Genomic DNA, 11,382 nt, shown 5'->3' with positions numbered 1-11,382 from the left:
TCGATAAACATACAATTACATATAGAGGGGTGTATCTATGCAGGGATTATGAAACTAGAGAGGACAAAAGTGTGCATTGCTTACACGGGTGTGACAAGCAGAGGCAAGCGCTAGAAAAACAAGAGTGCACTTTATTGAATGTGAAAGAGGAGACAAGATTCAGATCACCCACATTTGTCCCTTGTCTATCATGACAGTCACGAAAGATAAGATGACCCTTCACGAATTAGCTGAACTTCCACGATTGGAATGTGAGATCAGAAGCAAAGTCTTTCAATGCAAAAGTTGACACATCCAAATGTTCCCAAGAAGGATGAAAAACAAAACGCAGCAAGATGTAAAACGATCCTGCTTTTCTTCAGTCACCGCTTTCACTAAAATCAATCTAAAGTAAAAGCACTTAGAAAAAAAGATGCTTGCAGGAATTGCTTTACTATTTTGTATAGTGATGTTAGTTAGCAACCTTAATACATTTTTGCGCATGCACGTTCAGGACTTCACCTCATTAATAGTGCATCGTATCGGCATCACACCTGTAAATGAACTCTAGATAAATATTGAGAAGGTGCACCTTCTCTGTGTCTTTAGACCTTTCATTCCATAAAAAGTCAACTTTTCCATAAGTAGCACAAAAAACAGTAATAAATACAGCTTACAATATTCTGGATACATCTGGGAGAAACATTTCTAATCCAACTTTGCATATTTCTATCTAAATGAGCTTCATTTACAGTTATGTACACAAGTAAACACCCACAGAAATCGACGTAATCCTTGTAAACAGTGATGAATTCCACATTAGATGATGGCTTATGCACTAGCAAGCTTCATATTCATGTTCTGTTAAATGCACAGTTAGAAGGATCTTGAAGAGGCAGAGGCTATACGATTCTGTATTTGTGGAAAAAAAACCCCACTGTTGAACAGTGAGGAGAGAAAAAAAACTTGAAAAACTTTGGACATTAAATGCAACCTGTGCACATTAATTTCATACTTATTAACACAAAGAAGACAATCATTCAGTGCCAAGAAATGTCTTTTTTTTTTGCATTTTCTGTGCGTCATTAAAAATGAATGAAGTTACTATGGCAGCAACCACCAATAGAGTCTAAAAAGCAGTAGGCTCCAGACAGAGGAGAGGTGGTACACGGGGAGGGACGGTCCTTTCAGTGATGCGTTTGTAACGCTCATCATCCTTTCCGCGTCGTTGACGGCTCGTGTGGTCAAGAGTCTAGACCTTGGAGGCCGGGAGCTTTTCCTCTCCTCGGAAGGGGGTAATGTGGGCAGCTGGCACGTTTTTAGAGACGGCAAGCAGGCGACCTTCAGCCACCGAGTGAAAAGTTCCGACGTCAGCTTGAGGAGTTCCTCCGGAGAGGAGGAGACTGTTGAGAACTGGGCGAGATCCGTGTCCTCCTGGAACCTCTGGATCATGAAAAAAAACGTATAATAACCATCAAAACATTCCAACAAAGATAAAAATAAGTGTAGCAGTCTAGCAGCTCATACCTCCGTGTTAATGTTCTTTGAGAGGATTAATACCAGTGTCTCCTTCAGATCAAAAATTAAGGAGTAATTTACATGCTCGTCCCAGAGATTAGTGTAAAGCACATCCCAGGAGTTCAGGAGGACCACTGCAGCAGGGAAAACACAGCACTGCAGGGAGGGGCAGAACAACACAGCAGCCCCAAAGTTAGCATGCATAATACATGACAGACCATCATAAAAACTCTCATCTCCAAGCGGGACATGATAATATTTACAACACGCCTTTGGCTTTTGGACATTGGCACATATTTACAATTACTTTTACTGCTTGTAAATGTCATTTTATATTAATTAAAAAATTGATTAGATTAAAACTTTTTTTTGTAGGAGTCAATATATAACTTACTGGGTCGGTATCGCAGAGCATGCTTCTGTTGTAATGGTGCTGCACATAGTAATCTTTAGGAAACACTGTCCGCTGGAGGAAAAACAGAGAAATGAGTACCAGTTTGCACTTTGTTTTATATAATTATTAACATATTTCCAAACTAGGAGCAAAGTTTAATCTCTTCAAAGAAAGAAAAAAATGGATGACAGTAAGTGTTTGTTTTTTTTTCTAGAGAAACTTACAAATCCAGTTGGATTAGAATCGATTGTCGCCTTGATGTTTTCCACACTACTCTGGTCAAAGTTACATCCACCGCATTGGACCGTCAAAAGTGATAGCAACAGTAAAACTGGTGAAGAACAAACACAATCAGATTATTGCTGGAAACTTTCTGTGGTCTGTGACTGCATGCCTAGTAAAGAGAATTGCATCATTTCCTCAAGGAGCCGTTTCTGCAGAAAACATCTTTAGATTAAAAGAGAAGAAACACCTGCAGAAACTTGAGGATTTGAAGAAGTGATGTGGAGGAAAACAGAGAAGCAGCTGTTGTTGTTTTTTTCCTCACCTGATAGTGACATCCTTTTATCTTTCTAAGAAATGACAGTTCTCCATTTCTCTTGTTAAGTGCAGATCCTCTGCAGGTCTTGTCGGTCCGTGAAAGGCAAAGTTTCCTCCTCTGTGGTTTTGCTCAGGTTTCTGACAGAAGCTGCGTCTTCTCTCTCCCCTCCAGTCTGATGTTCACATCTCTAATGCATTTTGTTTTTATGGTTTCCTTTGGTACTTTCCAAGTGAAGCTTTGTGCATCAAGTCATGCCAGCGTCTCACTTTTGGGTTTTCCCACTAAAGCCCGAGTGGCTGTAGCCTCTCCAAAGATTTTTTTTCTTCTCCTTCTTTATCTATTTTGTCCTTCTTCGGTTCGTCCTCTTGCTGTTGCTCTTCCTAAATTCCTCTGTTGCTTGGGTAATGAATAAAGGTGGCCCCCTCCTCCCTGCCGTCCGGTCGCTTTGCCTCTGGTCACTCCGTGGATCCTAACAGACTCGGGCTCAGCTCAAAGTGAAAGTGGATTGCCTGTCTGCTCCCTCTAAGTCCCGGCTCCTCCCACCGCCACACGTTTTACCTCACTATTGACCGACCAGGCTCCCTCCCCCCTGCTCCCCACATTCCCTGGCACCCCCCCACCTCCCAAATCAGGGCTGAGGAGGCTTAGTCATGCAGTCGGAGCGTATGTTTTTCATTTGAATTCTCCCCCACACCTCTGTGCCTGTGGATTCTCTGGTCCTTATCCCTCCAGACTCATTCAGCTTAATCACAAGCTATTTTTCTTTAAATAAATACGGAATCACATTCTTTCTCAGACTGACAAAACACGATTGCGACATTGCAAAGTCAGAACTTGCAAGTCATCCTGTTGGGCTAAAATTAAATTAAAAAAAGCCCCAGCTTAGTGGTGACGTTGAGATCAGCTGTCATCATTAACACCTAGTTCTGCTCCCTCAGGTTGTGTGAAGCATCCTTTGGGTTTCAGCAAAGTGTCAAGAAAGGGGTTAACAACTAATGACAGGAAGGACGAAGACGGTTTCTGTGCCAAAGACAAATTGTTCTTCTGAAAGTTCAGCCATCTCTGCCGAGGGGAAAAAGGAAACCAGAGCGTGCAGGCAGCCGTGCTGCAAACGCAGGTCCCCAAAGTGTAATCAAAGTGCAAACCCTTGACCCGTACCACACAGACAAATATCTTTTCTTCCTGTTACATATGTGACAGATGTTTTTAAATGCATCATTCAGCAGAGCAAATACAATTTACATTTCAGCCACAAGACATGAAAACTATTAGTCAACACATTCCTCCTAAAGAGAAAGCTAGAGTCAACCAATTTTAGATTACCTCCAAATTTGGAATGGAAAATTGGTTTCTTTTCACAAGCATATATTTAGATCATGACAGAAAAAAATAACTGAATAAAACCACGTGCTATCTGCAACAGGCTCTAAAATGAAAAAAACCCCTGAGATTAAGACGGTAAAATCCTGCCGATGTGGTGCTGAAGCGAGGCCTTGTTGTGCAACCGTTTGCATTACAGAGCAGCCGAAAAACTGAAAAGTGTTGTCTTACAACACTTGGGACTTGCTGGCCGACAGCCACTTCAACGATTGAGAGCGAGCGAGCTGCTGGACAAACAATCCCCTCCTACGGCACCTCACCCCCCCAATCTGTATTCATCCAGTTCACCACAAGATGGAGCCAGCTGTGGAGTTAAATAAACCTGATGATTTATTTCAGCACAAAATGTCAGAATAGTACACAGAAGTGCAAATAACTGAAGTCATAAGTTAAATTTTGCATTAAGAAATTCCCTCTGGTACAAAAAAATATCCTCATATATTATTTAAAAACTCTTAATTTGTGCAGAGTAAGCATCCTTTTAGTAAAAAGACGATATATGATCAAATTCCTTCATCCACAGTTCCCTTTCATTCCAGCTAAAGTGCTGAACAGTTGCTCTGAAAAGACTCATGCATGCTTCGTTTAGCATTTAGATGCTGCTTTCACTTTCCTTTTTTTCCAGCATGTACCCCCCCTTTTTTCTTAGCTCCCCGTTTTTCGCCCCTTTGGGGGCTCCTCCTCCTCTCTTTGTCACTGACTGAGGCTCCTCTCCCCTCCTCGCACTGCTGTCATTAAATGGCTCTTGTAGGTTTTGCTGAGTCCCGTCATCCAGTACTTGAGCAGCCGGACGTTGTCCTCCTCGCCGGGCCCCGTGGCGCCGAGGACGGCCAGAACCCTCTGGGTGTCCTCCCTCCCTCGGCCATCCACTTTGGAGAACTTGAACAGCACTTTGACCTTACTGAAAGAGAGAAAATTCACAGTAAGGTTAATTAAAAAACAGAAAAAAAACCTGTCGTTAAGTGGAGCCAACTTTTCCTCAGGAGGAACTTGTCAGACTCACTTCATCCACTCCTCCTTCAAACAAAGCAGGCAGTGAGACACGACGTCTACAGACAAGTTCTCGTTAGACAGGGCGACCTCCAGCTTGTTCAATAAAGTTGGACCTGAGAAAAGAAAACATGGGGAAAAAATTGCTTACAGAACAGGTTTGAATTACAGCTGGGACACAGAGGAAGCCAACAACCCAATGAGTAGTTTCTAAAGTGGATTCAAACCTTTTTATTTTATTGTGTAATTAAAAAAATTTGTATTTTTTTCACAAGTTGCTGCTATGAAACCGCCTAATGACTGAAAACATAAAAACTAAAGACATACGGTGTATGTTTTTTTCTCTGCTGAGCAGAACTTGTGTATCAGCAGAATAAACTTCTGTTCAAGCTCACAATTTATAGCAGTAAGTCTAGGATTACAAAAAAAAAGTAAAAGCCTGGAAGCCTCAGCATTAAACAATCTGCATTTCCAGTTCTGCCCTTTTCAAGCTAAACATTTAACACAACTAACGTTTATTTATCAAATTGTCCTAATAGAAGAGAAAAGTTAGAATCTTTAAGTGCAGTTAATACATGATTTATTCCTCCCAGAATGCATCAGTGGCCTCACATGTGCAATTATTTTAGACCCACTCCAATAAAAGTCACATTATTGGTTTATAAACATGTTTTTGTAGCTTTTGGCTCAAAACCTTTCGGCTGGACAGGTCAGAAATTGCTCGCTATTTTTGTTGCACCGTTAATGTTAGGTTGGGGGTGTGAAGGGCGTCACACCAACAGTCCCGCCCACAACTCAGAGGTGAATTTCTAATAAACTACTGCCGCTCTGCAGAAACTATGGCAGTGTGTGCTCACCTCTGTCTGTCGGTTGTGTGCTTGCACTGCTGATGGTGAAGTGATTAAAAGCAGAGATGTTATCTTCACCAGCAGCACAAGTGGCATGGCTCCTCTCTGATGTGACGTCCACCAGCACTGAAAACTCTACGGGTGCCCGGGAGGGTAAAAAAAAAAAGCAAAGTTAAACAATCTGTGGCTGTGAAGTTTCCTGGTGTCATGAGGAGACTGTACCTGAGGAGCTGACGTGTGCTGGGATGGGAACGTCGGGGCTGAGACCCAGGAAGTTGCATTTGTAGGCCTCCTCATACCGATCGCTGTACGCCACTGGGCGCACACAGCCGACCGGCAGCAAAGACTACAGGAACCACAGACACAAACATTAAGACCAGTCTTGAAGTTGACACTCCGATCATCTTTTGAGGCATTTTAAAAGCATTCCAAAATAAAAAAAAAACTGTGTTGTTTTTTAGGACTGTTTCTGCAGAGCAGCATCTTTTCTCTTTAGCTTTTTTTTAAGAAAAAATACAGTTTGCCAAACTGTCAGCTTTTGAAATAGGACGGTGATTCACAGTTACAGTAAGACGGGTCGCTAAAGAAACTAAAAAGCTCCAATACTGTATTGAGGAAACCATAAATTTACCACAGTAAGAAAATATGAGGAAAGAAAAAGTTCAGAGCTCTGGTAGAAATGTTGAACAATAAAAGTAAAAATCACGATGGTAAGAATGTGCATTTAATAAAAGTTTTTCATAAGTGATTTTCTATTTCCTCTTTTTTATACATTTGTTTTTTTAAGCAATTTAAATACAGATTTTTTTTTATAAAATTAAGAATAAAACATCTATTTTATTTCCATATGTACTTTTTCATTGATGTTAAACGTATATTTTCACTTTGTTTTGAACATAAAAATGTTATCTTAAAATCCATGCGTGTCAGTTGACTTAAATGGAATTTTTTTTATAAACATGTCTAGACATGTAACTGTGACCCATCTGCATTATGACATAACTGGAATAATGAGTGATCTTGTTTTTTATCTGTTTTGTTTACATTAAAATATAAAACTAGGCAGGAGTACCTTTAGGACTGTGAAGGCTGACTGGATGAGCCCAGGGTCTGCTCCTCTCCAGATGACCTGATTTCCCATCAGCACATGCCACGCTAGCTGACGAAAGTCAGCCGGCCCTAAAACCTGTGAATAAAAATGGATTCAATATGAAAATGACTTTTCTTCCTTTAGTTTGGATGCAATGGATACAAAACGTAGGGAAGTTTACCTGTCTTAAATGCCTAAGTGACCTAAACTTGGGACCAGGTAACTGCTCTGACTTTGAATCGTCACACAGGAAGTCGAGGCCTAGCGGGCTCGCTGATTGGTACAGCTGCGACTTGGACCCGCCTCCTTCCGCTCCCTCCCAGCAGCTCATCTCCTCTTCTTGCTCTTTTAAAGATAAACAATGATAAACATTTCAAATATGTTAAAGTGCAATAGCAACAGAGAATTTGATGGCAACAGGAAATGGTTACTAAGGGATGTTCCACATCACCTCAACACTTTCGTGTGATTTGCACATGATGCCACTTGTTCAACATTGCATCATCTCATCTCTTGAATGTGACTAACTTCAACTTCTGTCATGGAATAAAATGTAGTTTTACATCATATAAAGCAAAATAAGTACATCCAAAATCCACAGGATACAAAAAGATGCAAATTTTAAGTGCTGTAGCTTAAAGTTTTTTCTCCATATTTATCCCTAATCTCTAACATCATTATTGCCCAAAAGACTTTACCCACCTATCAAGAGTGCAATCTCCTAAAACCAACCATAGAAATACCTGTTTAGATACAAATATTAAAGTACAGGGATAAAATAGCTAAGTAAAAAAGATAAAAGAGCATATTATTAAATAACATTGAATTCAGTAATAAAAGACTTGATTTCAGATTCGTGTTTTAGGAAGTACTGGTCCAGCTTGATAATAAAAAACAATGTTAAAGAAAACTTGACTGTAGATTTACAACAAACATGGTTTACCAATAAAACTTGAATTTGAGATTTATAACAGGCATATTCTCTTTTATAAGGAAGATATGAAACCAAAGAATTTGATGAAAAATATAAAGATAACGATTACAATCAGCATAGTGGATTTAATAGCTTTGATATCTTTTCCCTATGAAAATTTTGACTGTCTTGCAGGTTACTTGAATCAGAATGTACCGCATTTCCACACTGTAAGTTCCAGCTCCAAAAAAGTGTAGAATAAAGAAGAAAAAAAATTATATAGAAGTTGAACTGGACTATAAGTCTATGAAAAAACAAACAGACAAAAAAAAAAACACAATTTATACAAAAAAAAAATCTGGTAAATGAAATTAGATTAAAAATAATTTGATAAATAGCATAAATATTTAAATATCTTTTTTTTATCCCATAAGTGTAAAATATGCTACGATTAAAATAAATATTTAGAAATACATATTTGACTAAAAATATGAAGGCCACTCAATATCATCAAAAAGTTTATTTATTTTATATATTCAGTTCAGAAATTGAAATTCATATTTAAAAATATTTCTTATACCCAGATTGATATATTTCAAGGTAATTTCAATTATTATACTAAAGTTAGTGAAAATCCTTTTATTCTTTTAGGAAAATTATTATAAAGAACTATACAGTGTACCCCCGCATATTCATTTATTTATTCGCGGTTTTACGTATTCGCTGATTTTTCTTTACTCCTCTGGTTCGTCACAAAAACTCAGACCATTCAAGATGCTAGTATGAAATTTTTTGCGAAGGAAGTGCTGTGCAATTTAGTTGTAACTCCACCCAGCGTGTCCCCTCCAGGGCGCAGAGGGAGAGTGCGGAGGGGGAAACGCCCCTCTTTCTCTGGCCCTACATGGAGAAATGGTATCAGCTGACTAAGAAGCAGCAAGGGGGGGGGGTTCTCCATATTGGCGGATTTGGCATATTCGCGGATGCCGAATATACCGCATCTTTTGCTTTTTGCCTTCCCAGTACAATCATAGTGAAGGCTAAAGCTGACATCCTTAACCTTTTTGAAGTACACAAAGTATTTTTACAACAGGAAAAACAATGTATATACTTTAAATCATGTATACTATAAATATATGCTAATAAAATGCCCAAATGATTATTTTGCTCAACAAAAATCAAAATCTAATTTGAATCAATTTGATTTCAAGATGGATTACTTTAACATATTACTAAATATTTTTATCTAGTGGCTTTTTTTAAAATTATATTAGGCACTTTCTGAAGAAAAAAAATTAATTGTTGTTCATCTTTTGGCACTTCCTGTCAGGGGTGGCCAAAACAAAACAAGAGGTATCCGGCAGATTTTTATGCCGGATGCCTTTTCCCAACCCTGTATTTTCAAGACACAGGTAGACCAAGATAGACAGCTGCGCAAAGGTTCATGCCTAAGGATTCACACTGATTTTTTGTTTCCTGGAGGCCAGTCCTACACCCAACCAACTGAGTCATCCAGTCGAAAAATTCCTACTTGGAAAAAAAAAGAAAAAGAAGAAAAGAATGGAGAAAATTTAAAGTTATGCTGCAAAAGAAGCTTATCTAAGCTGTCATGTGTGAGAGACAAATAGTAGATCCTGAAGGAGTCACCAGTTCATCACAAGGTTATGTCTCTGGTGGATTTTTCTGAACCTGATAGACACAAATATATGAGGTTTGGGAATTCAAATTCCTTGTTTCCTAAGGTCCGGGTATAGACTCAGATATTTTCCTGTAAATCCTTTAATCGCACTTTAACTCCTCACCACAAATATGTAAACCCCTCATGGAAAGGAAGTGGATTGAAGCACAAAGGTGCAGTGTTTTTCACTGACCCAGTGATTCACACATTCATAGAAGACATTTCAGACCAATGATGCAGAAACAGCTGAAAAGTGCTCAATTATATGACTCTGGTAGACTTCACCTGCCATCAAAACACTAAACTTCTCCTTTAGACACAAAATAATTAATCGCTGTTTTTGGTCAATTTGTTTTAATGCCTTCCCAGCTCACACAGAAATTTACCATGCAGAATCTCACCAAGCATTTTGTATAGTTTTTATTTTAGATATCTTATACTCCAGAGCAACATGATGCTCTCTCATCCCTTCATCGTGGCTCTTTATCTTTAAAGAAAAATACTAACATTTAGAATAAATAATGAGTTTTAGCTTTAGTTAATTTGGTCACTTATGTATATATTTTTAATGCGTGTCTAGGTGTTGTTGAGAGACAAAGTTCTCAAATTATATAAGGTATAATAGAATTTACAAGCATCGATTCTTAAAAATAATTGGATTCTACATCACTGTCCTTTATCAACAGTAAAAGGATAAACCGAAGTCATAATAATAGATAACGCCATGTTTGACTTGACTTTCTTGCATTTTAAATTCAGATACTTTCCTGTAAATTCTTTAATCGCACTTTTTTGATGTGTAGCTGTCAAATGTAAAAAAAGCTAAAATTGGTTTATATGGAAATTTAACACTGCTATAAGTCAATACTTATAAAAAAATGTTTATTTTAAAAAAATAATTAATATTAATATTTTACAATACCAGAGGAATACACCTAAATTTGAGTGTTTAAAGCTAATTTCATTATTAAATTTGTCTTTAAAGGACCATTTCTTTTATGAAATCTTACCAAGACAAATTCTACTAGTTCCACTGACAGATTTTTTTTATTTATTTATTTGTTCCAGCTTTGATACAAACAAAAACAATGATGTAACCCTGGACACCATGTTTACCTGTCTGTCTTTCTATAAGTACCAGTGTGTCCTCCGTAGGAGCCCCTTCAAGAAGCTTCTCTGTCAATCGGCTCCCACAAGCTTTCAGCAACCTGCAAAATAGTGTGAAAGCACAAATCAGTATCGACAGGAGGAAAGCCACAAATCAGCCCAACGGGGAGTAATTACAGAGTGACTCCGAGTCGAATGTCTCACCAGCTGAAAGAAGAGTGCAGGCTGGCCCACAGATTGGGATGCTGAGTGAGAGAGGTCAGTGATCGGGCTGCGTTCCCACTCCTTTGGTGTGGAAAAACTGCGGGTGAAAATGCATTGTTCATCCGCATGGCTCGATGAGGACAAACCCCCTGCTCGCTGTCAAATACCTAATAAAAGAAAAAAATTATTCGGTCAATTAACTCAATAAAGGATCAACAAAGGCGTTGTTTGTGTTTCTGGCCTACTTTTAGAGCGGTGCTCTGCAGACTGTGTATGGTAAGCTTGAGGTGGCGTAACAGGAAAGGCCAAGAGTTGATGAGGTAGATTCTATCCATGGCTACGATAACAATGCTGTACCAACGCTGGAACCCTCTGGCCAGGCTGTCTTTGATAAAAAAGGTGTGAGAAAACACAAACCCCTGTTGCTCGTCTCCAAAAAATATCGGCCCTTCACGTCCAGGACACACCTGAGATGAAAAGAGAGAGAAAACTGGGTCAGAAATTAGGGCCAAAAATGAAAGTAGAAGTCATTTAAAGTAAAGTTTACCTCACAGCTGAGACTACGGACACAGGCTTGGCGGACAACGCTGAAAAGTTGCGGCTGCCTGGGATGCTGATGGCTCAGAAATCGAATTCCCGTTTCATCATCAAAGCTCACAAAGCCGGGATGAGATGCAGGCAGAGATCTGCATCCCTAGAAGATGGAAACAGATGATGACACACGGGACATGGATTACCAGCCA

At 39.0% G+C, this 11,382-nt stretch overlaps 2 protein-coding genes across 3 annotated transcripts in view; both read right to left on the bottom strand.

Moving 5' to 3' along the window:
* Positions 1 to 111: 111 nt before the first annotated feature.
* On the bottom strand, positions 112 to 3,971 carry zgc:174888 (uncharacterized protein LOC558116 homolog). Its single transcript, XM_024267293.2, has 5 exons — positions 2,439 to 3,971; positions 2,116 to 2,222; positions 1,892 to 1,963; positions 1,507 to 1,653; positions 112 to 1,422 (listed from the first exon to the last, which is right to left on the bottom strand). The coding sequence occupies exons 1-5, from the start codon at positions 2,449 to 2,451 to the stop codon at positions 1,084 to 1,086; spliced, it is 678 nt and encodes a 225-aa protein (XP_024123061.1). The 5' UTR covers positions 2,452 to 3,971; the 3' UTR covers positions 112 to 1,083.
* A 148-nt stretch (positions 3,972 to 4,119) lies between these two features.
* The window catches only part of flcn (folliculin), a 9,004-nt gene continuing 1,741 nt past the window's right edge, over positions 4,120 to 11,382 (bottom strand). For both annotated transcript variants that reach the window (XM_036216053.1, XM_024267286.2), the window contains exons 3-12: positions 11,187 to 11,333; positions 10,885 to 11,106; positions 10,640 to 10,806; positions 10,445 to 10,536; positions 6,922 to 7,085; positions 6,723 to 6,836; positions 5,873 to 5,996; positions 5,660 to 5,785; positions 4,816 to 4,918; positions 4,120 to 4,713 (exon numbers count right to left, since the gene is read on the bottom strand). In XM_036216053.1, the coding sequence (XP_036071946.1) occupies positions 4,506 to 4,713; positions 4,816 to 4,918; positions 5,660 to 5,785; positions 5,873 to 5,996; positions 6,723 to 6,836; positions 6,922 to 7,085; positions 10,445 to 10,536; positions 10,640 to 10,806; positions 10,885 to 11,106; positions 11,187 to 11,333 (1,467 nt within the window). In that variant the 3' untranslated portion in view covers positions 4,120 to 4,505. The remainder of the gene's footprint in view (positions 4,714 to 4,815; positions 4,919 to 5,659; positions 5,786 to 5,872; positions 5,997 to 6,722; positions 6,837 to 6,921; positions 7,086 to 10,444; positions 10,537 to 10,639; positions 10,807 to 10,884; positions 11,107 to 11,186; positions 11,334 to 11,382) is intronic.

This window comes from Oryzias melastigma, linkage group LG16, assembly GCF_002922805.2.
Source record: "Oryzias melastigma strain HK-1 linkage group LG16, ASM292280v2, whole genome shotgun sequence".
Lineage (NCBI taxonomy): Eukaryota > Metazoa > Chordata > Actinopteri > Beloniformes > Adrianichthyidae > Oryzias > Oryzias melastigma.
The sequence above is the reverse complement of the archived record's forward strand: the minus strand, read 5'-3'. Positions and strand labels throughout refer to the sequence as shown.

What these genes read in the sequence shown, in the direction of transcription:
- zgc:174888 (XM_024267293.2), bottom strand. An exon ending in ATTCTAATCCAACTGGATTT is followed by an intron (nt 1,964 to 2,115) that starts GTAAGTTTCTCT and finishes TTTTTCCTCCAG; the next exon opens with CGGACAGTGTTTCCTAAAGA. An exon ending in TGCTCTGCGATACCGACCCA is followed by an intron (nt 1,654 to 1,891) that starts GTAAGTTATATA and finishes CCCTCCCTGCAG; the next exon opens with TGCTGTGTTTTCCCTGCTGC.